General features: G+C 45.8%; 1 protein-coding gene across 1 annotated transcript in view; it reads right to left on the bottom strand.

Moving 5' to 3' along the window:
• Positions 1–17,443, bottom strand: part of SARDH (sarcosine dehydrogenase) — a 50,196-nt gene that overhangs the window by 24,352 nt on the left and 8,401 nt on the right. Inside the window, exons 8-11 of the mRNA XM_083485057.1 lie at positions 15,435–15,539; positions 14,569–14,698; positions 5,739–5,825; positions 4,728–4,818 (exon numbers count right to left, since the gene is read on the bottom strand). Coding sequence (XP_083341183.1) covers positions 4,728–4,818; positions 5,739–5,825; positions 14,569–14,698; positions 15,435–15,539 — 413 coding nt within the window. The remainder of the gene's footprint in view (positions 1–4,727; positions 4,819–5,738; positions 5,826–14,568; positions 14,699–15,434; positions 15,540–17,443) is intronic.

Raw genomic sequence — 17,443 nt, 5'->3', positions numbered from 1 at the left:
TAATCCCTTTCTTTTTAGTTTGGAGAGTGGCCAAGATGGCGAGGAAGGATTTTGAGAACAGATTACTTTACTTTCAATTTTAAGTGAACTGCGCAATGAACTGGAAAGTTCTTATTTTTTGTTATTTTTACACCCTCACCTTGGCAGCATTGCTTATTAACAAGGGAAGAAGTATTATTTGCCTTTTATGTCTGTTTGGAGAGTGGACTGGGATACATTTGGACTTAGTATTAACTTTGGAAGATCCCATGAACACGGTAACAGAAGTGTTGAAAGAAATGGACCAGTTTGGTCAGTTGGCAGGATTCATTCTGAATAAGAAAAAAACCTAAAAGATCTAAATCAGGGGTTTTGCTGACAAAGAGTCAAAATTTCAGACAGAAATATTGAATAATGATTATAAGAATTTAGCAAAAATGTATAAGATATTACTGGAATGGTGTACAAAGGATGAGGAGGTAAAATCAGTTATGATCGACTGGGCCAAAGATATAGGGCATAATATTCAAATGGAGGATTGGGAAAGACTTTGGAAAGATGGTTTAAGATTCACTGCATGCACAGTTATAAAAGAAAATGTTATGAAAATGATGTACCGATGGTATGTAACACCTGTGAAGTTAGCAAAAATTTATAAGATAAATAACAAATGTTGGAAATGTAAAGAAAAAAGAAGGTACCTTTTTCCATATGTGGTGGGAATGTAAGAAGGTAAAATGCTTTTGGGAAATGATTTATAATGAATTGAAGAAGATGTTGAAATATACATTTGTTAAGAAACCAGAAGCATTTTTACTAGGCATTACAGGTAATGAGATAAATAAGAAAGAAAAGAAGTTATTTTTATATGCAGTGACAGCAGCAAGAATATTGATGGCCCAGAAATGGAAACAGGAGGAATTACCTACGATAGAAGAATGGAGAACTAAAATGATGGATTATGCAGAACTGGACAGAATGACAGGAAGGATCCAGAATCGATGAGATCAAAGATTTACAGAAGATTGGGAAAAGTTTATCCAATATATGCAAAAACTGAGGCCTGTGATTCATCTAACCCAGCCTCTTGTTCTCACAGTGGTCAACCAGATGCTCATTATGGGAAACCTGCAAGCAGGACTCAAACCCAAGAGCCCTCTCCCCTCCTGTGGTTTCTAGCAACTGGGATTCAGAAGCAGTGTGAGGCAGAGAATAGCCATCATGGCTAGTAGCCATCAGTAGTACTCCCCTCCAACTGTCTGACTCAGTATAAAGCAGCTTTCTTTAAGACCACAAGCTTAGCATGAGTCAACAGTGTGGTGCATCAGCAAAAGAAGCTAATGTAATTCTAGGCTGCATCAGCAGAAGTATAGTGGCCAGGTCAACTTGGTTTCATTCTATTCTAATAGTTCTACTCTATTCTGCCTTGGTCAGACCACACCTGGAGTCCTGTGTCCAGTTCTGGGCACCACAATTTAAGAAGGATGTTGACAAGCTGGAACCAAGATGATAAAGGGTGTGGAAACCAAGCCTTATGAGGAACGGTTGAGGGAGTTGGCTATGTTTAGCATGGAGAAGAAGAGAGTGAGTAGAGATATAGATTCAGGTAGGTAGCCATGTTGGTCTGACGTAGTCGAAATAAATTAAAAAATTCTCCAGTAGCACCTTAGAGACCAACTAAGTTTGTTCTGGGTATAAGCTTTCGTATGCAAAAGTATCTGAAGAAGTGTGCATGGGATCACGAAGAGTCGGACACGACTAAACAACTAAACAACAACAAGGTGCTACTGGACAATTATTTAATTTATTTTGAATAGAGATATGATAGCCATCTTCAAATATCTGAAGGACTGTCCCATGGAAGATGGAGCAAGCTTGTTTTCTGCTGCTCCAGAGAGCAGAATCAAAACCAATGGATTCAAATGGTACGAAAAGAGATTCCAACAAAACCTCAGGAAGAACTTCCAGGTGGTAAGAGCTGTTTGGCCGTGGAAGCATTCAGAACCCTGAAAACTAGGCTGTTTGGGGTGTGTGTTTTTAAAGGGTAAGAGCATGCAGAAAGTCAGATGTTCAATCCTGGAATCCCCCAGGTTATACCCCTGACTGAAATTTTATTTTAGATCTATTTTACCATGGATTTATTAATGGCCTCCTAAGCAAACATAAGATAATTAGAAATTGTTAAAAACACCAAGAATCAGAAAATACATTGGAAACAGGACTAAAACCCTAACAAGTGGCCACTCACAGTAAAGACCCATCTACCCAGCTGGTAAAGCCTGTTGGAACAAAAATATCTTCAGTTGTTTCCAGAAAGTGTGGTTGCCCCTGCTTCCATAGGGGCATCCACACTAAAAGCCCAAATTACTGGAGAGCTGCTGCCAGTCAGTGCCGACAATACCAAGCTAGATTTGATGCGGGTGGGTGAGAAGAGAACTATGTATTCCACTCTGGGCTCTGTAGAGCTAGCTTCTCCAACCTGATGCGCTCCAGAACTACAGTTCCCTGAGATCTTTTGGTGAAGGGTGATATATAAATCTAATAAATAATAATAATAATAATGATCAGGATCAACCAGCTGTAGTCCAAAACCTCTGGAGGGCAACGGGGTATGGAAGGCTGCCTGAACAGATATAATTACAGATATAATTTCAACTTGCATCCGACTCCCGGTGATCACACAGAAGCAGAATAGAGGCAATGAGATCAAACTGACAAAGAAATTAATGACGACTATTAAGAGCCATCAATTCCCAGGCATTTGAAAGACAGAAACATCTGTGGAGCAGGCCTGCGTTTGTGACGGAACCCACCGGCTGCTGGCAATCCACACTACTTTGCAATGCAGGGTGAGAAAATCCTATACAGCAACCCCGCTTTCAGGCTCCTACAATGTGGTGTAAAGGTTAGAGCCTGGAAGACCAGAATTTGAATCCCTACTCAGCCATGAAGCCATGACCTTGGACCAGTCTCTGTCTCTTAGCCTAACCTACCTCACAGGGTTGTTGTGAGGATTAAATGTGAAGGAGGAGAAGCATGGACATCACATTAAGCTCCTTGGAAGAAAAAGGTGGTATATAAGTGTAACAAGTAAAAATAAATAAAGTATTGCCCTAAAATGTATAACTCTTGGTAAAACTTAACAGTGAGTAAAGTACAAAAATAATAAATAAAAGTGAAAGACAAATGTAAAGCATTGTATTCAACCAAGTTCTACCCACAGGAGACTCCATCAGAGCTACTTTGGTCATGTCCACCCACTTCAGTGGGTCTACTCTAACAAGCAGTTAGTTACCTAAATGCAACACAACAGACCTCAACACCCCCCCCCAGCATTAAAGATAGATTTTTACAAAACAGAAGCCTAGGTTTTATAAAACATCTGTCGCTCCAGATATTGCTGAACCACAACTCTCACCAGCCCCCAGCAAGCATGGCCAATAGACAATGGGAGTTGTAGTTCAGCAGCAGCAGGAGGGCCAAAGTTTCCCCCCTGCTGGCCTACATGAACATAAAAGGTTCCACATTGCACTGGAAATACTACAAAGCTGGCAGCAAAAGAGTCTCATTAGGACGACTGTGTCATAACCTAGGAAAAAACCACTGGACCATCTAGTTCAGGGCCGTCTTAAGCACATCTGGCCCCTTGGCACAAAGATCCCTCCGGCATCTCCTCCTTTTCCCAGAATTTAGAACTCGGGGCCCAACTTGCAGACCACCTCATAGCCCCAGGAGCCACTACCCACAGAAGACGCAGTCAATGTGGTGGCCGCTGCCCGTGCCGCCGCCGCTGAGCGCTTGAGGGAGCAGCACAAGCAGCAGCAGCAGCACCAATGCACCCGCCCGCAGAGGGGGGCGGGCCGAGGAGGGTAGGAAGGAAAGGTGGTTGGCAGGGCGCAGCTGGGGAGGCCACCAGCAAAGCCGTGCAGCTCCCCCACTCGCTGGGGCGCCCCTGAGAGGCCGACGCCCTGGCGCAACAAGCCACTAAGCCCTATGGGAAAGACGCCTCTGATCTAACTCAGTTTTGTCCACACTGACTGGCAGTGTAGAGTTGTAGAGTTGGAAGGGACCCCGAGGGTCATCTAGTCTCGTGCAACCCCCTGCAATGCAGACAGAAAATATTCCCACCCCTACCAGGGCGGAAACCAGAACTTTGTATATGCAGTAGGACACTCTATGCTGGCTGCTGGCCTATCTTCATGCATTAGTCTATGAAAACTGCCTTATTCTGAGAAAGACCATTAGTCTACCTAGTTCAGTATTGCCTGCAAGGACTTGAAGTGGCTCTCTGGCATTTCAAGACAGGAGCCGTTCCTGGAGACTGAACCTTTGCATGCAAAGCAGATACTCTACCACTGAGCTATGGTCCTTAGTCCTTACCCTAGAAAGAAAGATTCCAGTCTTCATAGTCCTGGGTAAAGGGCTCAGAAGAACAAGGATGCAAGAAGCTTCCTTATCCTGAATCATACCATTGCTCCCGCTAGCTCAGGACTCTATATGCTGGCTGGGGGTTTCTCTGCCATTTGCTGCCTCCTCACAGGAACCCCCCTGCCAGGACACAGGCAGCATTTATCATCAACTCCATCCAGCACTTTTTGCTCCCTTCACACTGAAGATGGCAGCCTAAGCAACCTTTTTAAACAGGGTTTCAGACAAGGATACACCCTCAGCCTCACTAGGGAATTGAACCTGGAACCTTCTGTATTCAAGGCAGATTCTCTACGGGGCCAGAGCAGGAAGGTGCTCACCTAATGTCATAACCGTACATGTCCTTTTCAGGATACCCATGGATGATCCAGTGGGCCAGCTCCTTCCCACAGCCACCTCCGAGCATCATTCCTGGAGGGAGCAAAGAGTAAAATTGTGGAAAGACTACGAGCTCAGATCTGGTACAGAAAACAAATTCCTGAGCTGAGATGTGACTCAGGAGGGCAGGATCTGATGGCTTTACTCTCCTCAAATTACTCCTGGATTCCTGAGGGCAACAAAAGGTGTCAAATATTATGGGTTGTATCCAAAGCAAGCTCTATATTCAGAGGGAACCCCCTGCAGTTAATAGTCATGAATCATTTAGGTTCATTCATTTCAAAAGGTGTGCTCTAAGTAGAACTAAGTTGGGCAAGCCAGGCCACACCAGCCTACCAATTATAGGTAGATAGCTCTGTGCTTATGTGTTGGAGGCCCAAGCTGTGATGACTCTGGGGTCAGAGTCCTCAAGAGATGCAGCCAAGGATTCAGAACTGAAGAGGGAACTGCCCTCAGTGCCTACCAGAGAAGTACATAGCGAATCAGTGCAAGATGAGCACACAGTGCTTGTGCCTCTCCAGATGGAGCAGAACGTCTGGGGATGACTGCTGCTGAAACACCATTGGTGGTTTGATGGCCTCTCCAGCCTAAGCTCTGCAAGCAGCTGTCCAGAGTGCTGCTGAAGAAGCACTGCAGCTCCTATTGAAGGCTCAGTCTGAAGATGACAGCTGCTGAAGCAACATCCTGTGGAACTCTCCAGCCTAAGCCATGCCTGGAACTGTCCAGGGGCCTAGCCTCTGCACTGCTCAGGCTCTGGGAAGGGTCGCCTTGTGAGCCACAGACTTTCCAGCTCTCTCCTGCCACTTCCAGGTTCCCAGCGCTGTGTGTGCGCATAGTGGTGCGCAAGTAGATCAGGTGCAAGTGAGGAGATGCTTGTATATAAATTTAATAAATAGCGGTAGTAGTAATAATTGTAGATCATACTTATGTAGAAGAGAAAGTTTGTCTCTTACCAGCGCTGTTGAAGCCACAGCCCAGAAAGAAGCCTCGGACCTCTGGCGCTTCCCCCATGAGAGGCTTGTGGTCAGCAGTGAATGACTCTAAATCACAGGGGAAAATAATGAAACACAGACAGCTGAACTACCAGTTTCTGGGAAAACACAGGAGCAACAAGAGCTGTTGTGCTTAACAAAATAATTGCAATACCCACAGAAGACAGGTTAAAAATATTAAAGCATAGACAAAAAGGGGGTGCAGATACATCAATAACACATTCAAAGTTCTTGGTGTAACCAAAATTTTAACACGCCTGCTATACCAAAAGCAGGCTACTATGAAACTGCTTGATGTTTCTGAAGCAAGGTGTGCTGTTCCCTCCCATCAGCTGGTAGACAGGGCAGCGCACTTCAGTGAAGGAACTTCAGGAGCTCACTTGACATCTGGTATGGAGCAACTGGGTGTGACTTAGGAGAAACGGCCTGTCAGGCCAAATGGGGAAACATTAGAAAGAACATCCTGATAGTAACAGTGAAACGGACTCCTTTGAAAGGTGCTTGACTATCTCCTTCATTGGAGGCTTGTAAGCAAAGGGTGAGACGTGGGTGGCACTGTGGCCTAGAGCCTAGGACTTGCCGATCAGAAGGTCGGCGGTTTGAATCCCCGCGATGGGGTGAGCTCCCGTTGCTCGGTCCCTGCTCCTGTCAACCTAGCAGTTCAAAAGCACGTCAAAGTGCAAGTAGATAAATAGGTACCACTCCAGTGGGAAGGTAAATGGTGTTTCCGTGCGCTGCTCTGGTTCGCCAGAAGCGGCTCTGTCATGCTGGCTACATGACCTGGAAGCTGTACGCCGGCTCCCTTGGCCAATAAAGCGAGATGAGTGCCGCAACCCCAGAGTCAGTCACCCCTAATGGTCAGGGGTCCCTTTACCTTTAAGCAAAGGGTGGGTGGCCACCTGTCAGAGATTCTTGAGCTGTGGTTCTTGTGGTGCAGGGAGCTGGATGGCATGATCCTTGGGGTCCCTCTCAACCCTACAATTCCAAGATTCTATGAAAGGCTTTGGGGCCAAATATTCCCACTGACCTGAGGTTCACCAGTGTCCTAGGTTGGCCCTGAAATAATATGATTGGCAACTGGGTCAGCACTTATTTCAACAAGGTTTAAGAAGAACCCTGGGAAGAGAAGTCATTGGCTTTTTGCCCTCTGCCAGTAAAATTGCCATTGGCCTTCCCTGTTCTTAGTCATCCTTTCATGCACTCCAATTATTTCCAAAATTGTGGAAGGTGAATCAGAGCACTGAAGAAGAAGCATCCTCCTTAAGAACAGTTCTCTCAAAACTACCCTAATTGAGCTGAAAATACTTAAGGGGCTATTCCTGGCTTCAAAATGATTACTTTATATATATAAATATATGACAGTCATCTTTCTCTCACTTCCAGCCCACGCATTCCAATAAATTACCATCGTGTATTCTCCCTGTAGCTGATATTTATTTTTTTATTATTATCATCAGGGGAAAGAGAGGTATTTTATATATTAGTAAAAAGCTGAACCGATTTCTGCTGTCAAAGTTTCATAAATGTCAACAAGGTATGGGGTGGTAGGTGGAGAGAGAGACAGAAAGGGATAAATATTTCAAATTAAATAAAGGGCCCTGATGTGTCGTTCGCCTGTTTTGGTGCTCAGTTTGTGGGGTGGGGGTAGAAGAGTCAGTCAAGGGGGAATTTCTACACATTCTTTTGCACATGTTTCTTTTTGGGGGGGAGAGTGTTATGTGAAAGCAACCACACCATGGAACTCCCTGCTTGTTGACCTTCAATATACTCTTTTCGGCACCTGCTAAAAACATATTTTGCTTAGGCAAGCCTACTCAGATATGTAAAATGTTGGCATGTGGTTTAATCTGTTTTTAGCTCACTGCTGATTTTAAATTTTTTTAAACGTTTGATAGGGATGTTTTTAACTGCTTTCATCAATTTACTCCTTGTGTAAACTGCTTTGGTGTTTGATTTTTTAACAAACAAGTCATACATAATTTTTATGAAATTAAATATGTATCATAACAGTGCCCTGAAACACTGCAGTTCAGTCCCTGAAGAGTTCAGCCAAGCTCCCTTTTTCTTCCCACAATCTGTTTAATGTACCTAATTATAATCATCATCATCATTGTCATCATCAATCATAATTATATACCACCCTTCATCAAAAGAGTCAGTGTGGCGCAGTAGTTAGAGTGTTGGACTAGGACCAGTCAGAGACCACGGGTTCAAATCCCCCACTCCATGAGGCTCACTGGCTATGACCTTGGGAGCCAGTTGCTGCCTCTCAGCCTGACCTACCTCACAGAGTCATTGTGGGGATTAAATGAGGACGAGAAACATGTGCACCTCTTTGAGCTCCTTGGGGAGCAAATGGTGGGTAATAATAATAATAATAATAATAATAATAATAATAATAAATTTATTATTTATACCCAGCCCATCTGGCTGGGTTTCCCCAGCCACTCTGGGCAGCTTCCAATATTAAAATACAATAGTTTATTAAACATTAAAAGCTTCCCTAAACAGGGCTGCCTTCATATGTCTTCTAAAAGTCTGGTAGTTGTTTTTCTCTTTGACATCTGGTGGGAGGGCGTTCCACAGGGCGGGTGCCACTACCGAGAAGGCCTTCTGCCTGGTTCCCTGTAACTTGGCTTCTCGCAGTGAGGGAACCGTCAGAAGGCCCTCGGCGCTGGATCTCAGTGTCCTGGCAGAACGATCGGGGTGGAGATGCTCCTACAGGTATACTGGACCGAGGCCGTTTAGGGCTTTAAAGGTCAGCACCAACACTTTGAATTGTGCTTGGAAACGTACTAGGAGCCAGTGTAGGTCTTTCAAAACCGGTGTTATATGGTCTTGGCAGCCGCCCCCAGTCACCAGTCTAGCTGCCACATTCTGGATTTGTTGCAGTTTCCGGGTCACCTTCAAAGGTAGCCCCACACAGAGTGCATTGCAGTAGTCCAAGCGAGAGATAACTAGAGCATGCACCATTCTGTGGGCAGGTAGGGTCTCAGCCTGTGTACCAGATGGAGCTGATAAACAGCTGCCCTGGACACAGAATTGACCTGCACCGCCATGGACAGCTGTGAGTCCAAAATGGCTCCCAGGCTGCGCACCTGGTCCTGAATGGGGCACAGTTACCCCATATAGGATCAGGGAGTCCCCCACACCTGCCTGCCTCCTGTCCCCCAAAAACAGTACTTCTGTCTTGTCAGGATTTAACCTCAATCTGTTAGCTGCCATCCATCCTCCAACCACCTACAGGCACTCACACAGGACCTTCACCGCCTTCACTGGTTCTGATTTGAAAGAGAGGTAGAGCTGGGTATCATCCGCATACTGATGAACACCCAGCCCAAACTCCCTGATGATCTCTCCCAGTGGCTGCTTGTAGATGTTAAAAAGCATGGGGGAGAGGACAGAACCCTGAGACACCCCACAAGTGAGAGTCGAGGGGTCTGAATACTCATCCCGCACCACCACTTTCTGAACACGGCCCAGGAGGAAGGAGCGGAGCCACCGTATAACAGTGCCCCCAGCTCCCAGTCCCTCTAGACAGTCCAGAAGGATGTTATGGTCAATGGTGTCAAAAGCCGCTGAGAGATCCAGCAGAACTAGGAAATAGCTCTCACCTTTGTCCCTAGCCCACCGGATATCATCGACCAGTGCGACCAAGGCAGTTTCAGTCCAATGATGAGGCCTGAATCCCAACTGGAAGGAATCCAAATGGTCCGCTTCTTCCAGGCATGATTGGAGTTGTTCCGCAACCACTCGCTCAGTCACCTTGCCCAAGAATGGAAGATTTGAGACTGGGCGATAGTTGGCCATATTGGCCGCATCTAAAGATCGTTTTTTAAGAAGCAGTTTGATAACTGCCTCTTTCAGTGGGTCTGGGAAGGCTCCCTCACAGAGAGAAGCATTCACCACCCCGCAAAGCCCATTGCCCAGCCCTTCCCGGCTAGCTTTTGTAAGCCAGCATAGGCAAGGATCAAGGAGACAGGTGGTTGGTTTCACTCGTCCAAGCAGCCTGTCCACATCCTCAGATGTAACAGTTTGGAATTGATCCCACGCAACCTGACTAGACAGGACTCTAGCACCCTCCCGCCCCAGCCCTGCTTCCATGGTGGAGTCTACCTCTTCCCGAATCTGAGCAACTTTATCTGCAAAAAACTTTGCAAAATCATTGCAGGAGATCATGTGGCCCGTACTGGGCCCCAATGTAGCAGGTGGTTCCGCTAAATTTCGAACCACCTGAAGGCACCTCCTGCTGCTGTTTTCTGAAGATGCAATAGAGGCAGTGAAGAAAGTCTTCTTCGCCGTCACTACCGCCACTTGGTAGGTTCGACATTGAGCTCTAACCCGTGTCCGGTCAGCTTCAGAATGAGTTATCTGCCACCGGCGCTCTAGCCATATCAGCGATTGTTTCATTGCCCTCAGATCAATGGAAAACCACAGGGCTGTCCGGGCTCCATGCAATCGGAGAGGGCGCTTCGGAGCCAGACAGTCAATAGCCCTGGTTAACTCCGCATTCCAGTGGGCCACCAGGGAATCATCTGAAAGGCCATCAACATGGGATAAAGCATCCCCTACCACTCTCTGGAAACCATTTGTATCCATTAAGTGGCAGGGGTGGACCATCCTCCCTGCAGTGGAGTAGGGTCACGGAGAAGTCCAATTGCACCAGGAAGTGATCTGACCACGGCACTTCTTTAGTTTAGCTTTTACTTAGTGTCAGATCACCCACATCCATAGAGGTGAACACCAGGTCCAAGGCATGTCCATGGTTATGAGTTGGGCCAGACTTATTCAGGGACAGCCCCATGGAGGCCATGCTTTCCACGAAGCATGGAATTTCCATGAATAAAGAAGGTCCCATGGTGGTTTAAAAAGCAGAACATATAATATCTGTCCAATACAAAAATCAAAACCATTGTATAAATATAATTATTATAATAAGCAATACATAACAGAAGACATTTTCCAATAAAATGCAGGTTATCATTATAGCAGCAACATTGAAAATAGGGAAGAAAATTAGCAGTAGGGTATCTAAAATGCAAGAATGGGGCACAGTGCATAGCAAATGCAGCATCCTCTAGACATTGCTGGACTATAACCCTCATGACCCCTTACCATTGATCATGCTGACTGCTGGAAGTTGGGAGTCCAGCAACATCTGAAGAGCACAATACTGGCTACCACCAACACAAGCGTATCAGGGTTATGTCTCCATATTGCTATCCAGGTCAACAATCTATCACTCTCTCTGGCATGTGGCATGTTTTTTGAGAGAGATCATGGGTATGGTTAATACCCAGCTGGTTATATGTTTTGCAATTGTTTCTTCTCCCCAGGGCACCCCTGCTATGGATGTTACGAAGGTAGCAATTGCTGTTCTGATCAGTTACCTGTCACAATCAGCACTGTTTCCATTCCCCTGCAGCTCAGTAACTGCCAAATGCTCCATTATCTGTCCCTCTGTCTGCAATTTAACGAGTGTTACGCAGCTTACATAGGTATTTACATACCCTACACAACCATTTATGTAAATTTCAGTGGAAATCAAATGGCAAAACAATTTTTTTAAAATTGAAATTTATACATTGTTTGCAGACTAGAGAAAGAAAGAGCAGCAGCAGCAACAACAACAACAACAACATTTTTCATGCACCACATAGTTAAACTATGGAACTCAGTCCCACCAGAGCAATGGTGGCAACCAGCTTTGATGGTTGTAAGATCCAAGAGCAGGCTTTTGAAATTTGCTAGGAATCTTACACCCTACCACTACTGAACAATTATGGCCATATTCACAGCATACATGCAAAGCACTACAGTACTACTTTAAATGGCCGTGGTTTCCCCAGAAGAATTCTGGGAACTGCCATTCATTAAGGGTGCTTGGGCAGCCCCAACTCCCCTCACAGAGCTATAGTTCCCAGAGTTTCCTGTGAAGAGGGGTTGTTAAGGCATTCTGAGAATTTTAGCTCTCTGAAGATAATAGGAGTCTCCTAGCAACTCTAAGCACAATTCAAAGTGTTGGTGCTGACCTTTAAAGCCCTAAACGGCCTCGGTCCAGTATATCTGAAGGAGCGTCTCCACCCACATCATTCTGCCCGCACACTGAGGTCCAGCTCCAAGGGACTTCTGGCGGTTCCCTCCCTGCGAGAAGAAAACTACAGGGAACCAGGCAGAGGGCCTTCTCGGTAGTGGCACCTGCCCTGAGGAACACACTCCCACCAGATGTCAAAGAGATAAACAACTACCTGACATTTAGAAGACATCTGAAGGCAGCCCTGTTCAGGGAAGTTTTTAATGTGTGACATTTGATGTATTTTTAATCCTTGTTGGAAGCTGCCCAGAGTGGCTGGGGAAACCCAGCGAGATGGGCGGGGTACAAATAATAAACTATTATTATTATTAACAAACTACAGAACTCTTGATTGCTTAATGCCATATCACAGTGCATTAGACGGATAGTGTTGGTGTGATAGAAGTCTTCCTTCTCCCCATTAGACTGTAAACTCTTTGGTTCAAGATCCTGTTTGGTTTGGTTTATGAAAATGGATAGCAAACTGTATATAAATAAGAGTTCCAGGCAAATGCCGCCTGACTAATGTAGCCTGGCAACTATCTCCTCTTTCTCTAGCTAATTTGGCTGCCAAGAAAACAGAACTCTGGTGCCACCTTTAGGACTAGCAATCATGACATTCTTCTACTCTGAGAACCTCTCTCCCCTTTTGCCACCACCCTCTGAGTTTAGAAATCAGCTTTTTCTTTTACCTAACTCCTAGCCCAGGACAACAGTCATTCAAACCCTTCCAGTCCTATTCCCTAGTAGGAAGCTTTAACTTCTTTTCTCACTCCCTGGGCCAGCCTCTCCACGAGACTGAGGGAAGAAGATGCCCCAGGTGGAAAGGTGGAAGGGAGGGGTGTCATAAAATTCCAACAAAAATAGAAACTGGAGCATAAATTGCTTATTCATCCCATATCTGGAACAGAAATCATTCCAGCAAATGGGGTTGGTATTAACTGCTGCTGCTTTCAGCCAGCCAACAGTATGGTGCAATGGTTAGAGTGTTGGATTATAACTTGGGAGACCTAGGTTTGAATCCCCACTTAGTCATGAAGCTCACTCTCTCAACCTAACCTACCCTCACAGGATTGTTGTGAGGATAAAATGGGGGGGGGGGTCATGTAAACTACCCTGAGCTCCTTCAAGGAAAAGGAGGCATATACCGTATTTTTTGCTCTATAGGACGCACCGGACCATAGGAGCGGGAGAACGGGGGGGGGGTTCTCCCCCTCTCTGCTCAGCACCCATTCAGCGAAGCGGCAGGAGAAATGGAGCCCCTTCCATTTCTCCTCCCACTTCGCTAAAGGGGCGCTGCGCAGAGAGGGAAAACTGTGCAGCGCCTCTCCAGCGAAGCAAAACCTGGAGAGCAAGAGGGATCGGTGTGCACCAACCCCTCTTGCTCTGGGGGCTTCAGGTGGCTATCCTCAAGCCTTCGGAGCGCAGCAGAAACTCCTGCTGCGCTCCGAAGGCTTGTGGATAGCTGCCTGAAGCCTCCGGAGTGCAGCGGGAGTTCCCGCTGCGCTCCGGAGGCTTCAGGCGGCTTCAGCAAAAGCAACGCGAAGCCTCCGGAGTGTGTGTGTGGGGGAGCTCTCCCTCTGCACTTCGGAGGCTTCGAGTTACTATCGCTGAAGCCAAGGAGCCTGCATTCACTCCATTAGACGCACACACATTTCCCCTTAATTTTTGAAGGGGGAAAAGTGCGTCTTATAGAGTGAAAAATACGGTAAATGTAATAAATAAAACTTATTTATTTATTTCCCCCTTCCCCTCATTTGTATAGTGTTTCCTTTTCACTGAAATGGAGGGGTTGGAATAAAATAATGACACCAGAGTAGACATAAGTTATTATGAAAGTTACATCATTTTGCCCGCAGTAGACAGCAGCATAAATAATGCTGGTTTTGGTGGAAGGTAAAACTGCAGTGAAGTGGAAATGGGTCTGCAGGCAATGAATACCATGCAGAACAGAATGAAGTGTCTCATCTTAAGTCCCTGTTGGCGAGATGGCAGAGCTGGGCATATGTGCTTCATGCAGCCTGTCCTGTACCTCCTAAATTAGTCTCAGCTGCAGCAGAGGATGCTAAGATAAGATTCAACTGCCAGCGTTTGCAGCTTCTGTATATGGGATTTCAATGAATGTCAGCTTGCCTTTTGCCTCTGAAAGGTCGTGGCTCACTGGTAGAGCATCTGCTTTGCATGTAGGTTCAAACCTCTGCAGTATTTCCCGGTGGGGCTGGGATAGCCTGGGCAGGTACCACAGAGAGACCAGCTGCCAGTCAGTGTTGACAACACTGAGCAAGGCAGACTAATGGTTTGACTCAATACAAGGCACCTCTCTGCACTCCTATTTAATCCAGCCCTTTATTCAGAAACCACAAGGACTAGAATCCTGCTTGCAAGAAGGCCCCAGGATCAATCCCTGCCATCTCCTAGTAGGGCTGGGAGAAATTCCCTTCCTGAAACCCTGGAAAGACACTGCCAGTCAGTGTCAACAATATTGAGCTAGGTGGACCAATGGCTCTGACCTGGATATACCATTGATTAAAATGAGATGAGGGTTGGGCAATGAAGGTCTTTTGCTTCCATCCAAAACTAGCCGTCAACTCCTGGCTACAACTAATGAGAATAAAGTGCTGCTAGATTCAAGGGTCTTTTTCTCAGGTAAATGGTGTTAGGGTTGCAGACTGTCTCTAAATCCTGTGCCATGCTTTTATGGGCCTGGAATATCCTTACCTGGGCCACAGACTGTGGATTTGATTCCGGTTTTCTCCAGCACTGGAACTCGGTTGATGGCGCCTTCAATGTGCTGTGTAAACACATCCCAATCCAGATCAAAGAGGCCAAAAGCAAACTTGTCCAGCACCTGAAAGAGGCAGCATGCTCATTTCCAAATGTTCTGCCCCCTCAAGAAGTTTTCAAAGATGGGGGTTCAGTTTTGGACAGCTGTGATTGCCAGTCCAATGCTGTCCTGCTATGGTCAAGACAGAAGCCCATGTCCTTCATTTCAGGGAGGAGAGAGCTATTGAGGGCTACTAGCCATGATTGCTATGCTCTGCCTCCATGAACAGAGGCAAAAACACTTCTGAATACCTGTTGCTGGAAACCACTGGAGGGGAAGAGGGCTCTTGTGCTCAGAACCTGCTTGTGGGTTTCCCACTTGGTCATTCGAACAGGATGCTGGACTAGGTGGGCCATTGGCCTGATACAGAAGGCTCTTCTTATGTCCATACCAAGCCTGACCTGTCCACACTGCCTGCCCATCACAGGTGACAGTGCTGCAATCCCTTTCTCCACCTCAAGGAGGGGCTCCAATATCTGTGCAAGAGTTCACACACAGCTTTCTTAAGCGGGGACTGGTTCACACGCCAGCAGGTTCTTTGTGCAAGCCCTGGAATTTTAACGACACCTCTTCAAGGTAGACCAAGGTGGTGCCTTCAAAATCCTCCAGAAACACCTCTGATTTCAAAGTCGCCTGGGCTTGTAAAATGTAGTGTTTTAAGCACCTTGTTCAACACACACACACACACACACACACACCTCTCTCTTCCCAGCCTCATGCAGTGCTGTGCTTTTTAAAATTCCTTATGAACACCACTCACCTCCTCCCAGAAGATGGGATTTGACTCATATCCGCCCACAGAAAGGGCATCGCCTTGGAGACGCAGATACACGGAGGTGTCATGATCTCGAACATTTGGCATGTTCTAAAAATACCCAAAGAGGAAAAACTAACAAATCTGGGGGAAGACACAGCATGTTCACATATATATACACACACACAGTGTTTGTTTGCTTGTTTGTTTGTTTTTAACTGTGTACCTTAGTCACCTGGTGCCCAACCTTTTTTATTTTTATTTTCCTGGGTGCTTTACAATCGTTTTAAGGCCTACTGTGATTTTAAGAGCTCTGTTAGCAGAATGTATGTTTTTTTTTCTGCTCCTGGATTGATTGATTTATAGATTGTTTATAAATGACAATATACATTATGGCGATGCACAGCAAAATCGCAACTTTGTAAAATTATAAAATGATAAAGTGCAGACCAAACGGCCATCAATGAATTAAATTAATTTCCTAAAATCATTTGGGGGGGGGATGCTTTCAACAGGTGATGAAATATCAGAATCATAGGTGCTGTCTGATTTCAACAGAAGCACTGTATGTATATTGTTAGTTTTGCGGTGAGGATGCTTGGCTATGGCAAGAACAGGATGCTAGACTCAGTGGGCTTGCATTGTCATCCTGCCAGGCTTTCCATGTGCTCTGTCCCCTTACTGATCTCTCCCCTTTGACACCCCAGAGTCTCCCTCCAGAAGCTCTTGATTCATGGGGATGTTTTAGAGTAGATGTAGACCCCATGGTAAAGCTGGAGCAACTGAGCAGCCTTGCCTGGTGCTCTGGTGACCTCCTATCCATACTGCCAGAGTGCACTGTATGTTGGGCTGCCCTTGAAGGCAATCTGGAGTGTACAGCTAATGCAGAACGAGGCTGCCAGGCAGATATGTGGGGCAGCCTGATGAGACCATGTGCCCCCCGCAAATGCTGAAATCACTAGTTTAGATAGTGTTATTGCTTTGAACTGTTTTTGCAAAAGCATTTTTAATGATATAGTTACTGATGAGTTTGCTGCCCTGGGCTCCTTTGGGAGGAAAGGGCAAGATACAAAATTAGTGGTAGTGGTAGTGATAGTGGTAGCAACCAAAGTAACAGACACTCATCTGATTAGGCTCACCAAGGGGCTAGAGTAAAGTGAGGAGCATAGGATCCTACATCGGCTACACTGTAAAGTGATTTGGTGAAGAAGAAAAGGACACACACACCCCAATCCGCCACTAAGGGATGTGAGATGTCTTCCACAGCAATCACTGACGCAAAGCACTAGCCTCTCCTGGGCTGCATTAGAGGGTCTTAGAAGGACATCTAGTGGCAAGATGAGGAATAAACCTTCTCGAGACTGCCTAAAAATTACAGGCAGGCACACACAACAAAATTCAGTGCGGACCTTGATTTGGGGCTTTGTAAAATAACCCAACTTCGTAGAAGGTGCTTCATTGGCTGCTCAGTTCAGCTTAGGGTCTGTCTGAGCCTGTTTCATTTCCCCACTATTCATTATTGGAGGGAGGTAGATTGTGGGGGTTGGGAAACTGCAGCTATTCTTCTTATCACAGGACAAAATTTGCAAGCTTGGTGTAGCCCCATCAAATTGTAGATCACGCACACACACACATACACCCCACCACCACACCCACAAACATAAGATTTTTTTCAGCAGAATTGGATTAAATTTGCAGGCAAGATTGTCCCTTCCAGAGGCACAGATCCCACCAAATTTCAGAAGAATAGATGCAGTGGTTTTCTTGCAGGGGTAGCTGTTACAGTTTTAGGTTGGGTTAAAACAAAAATCACCTAATCTCCCCTAGCATTTTGCTAGTCAGTAATCCACAATAATGTCTAATAATTTCAGTGGTTCCACTCTGCATATGACCGTTTGGACAAAACACAATATTTATATCACACTCTTCAATCAATATAAACCATGAGCAATCTTCAACAAAGGGTTATGCTGTGGTACACACAAGAGAGAGCAACTAAGAAAATTAGAAAGCAC

This window comes from Podarcis liolepis (genome assembly GCF_965112155.1).
Source record: "Podarcis liolepis genome assembly, chromosome: Z".
In the NCBI taxonomy this organism is placed as follows: domain Eukaryota; kingdom Metazoa; phylum Chordata; class Lepidosauria; order Squamata; family Lacertidae; genus Podarcis; species Podarcis liolepis.
This window is presented reverse-complemented; position numbering and strand designations above follow the sequence as displayed.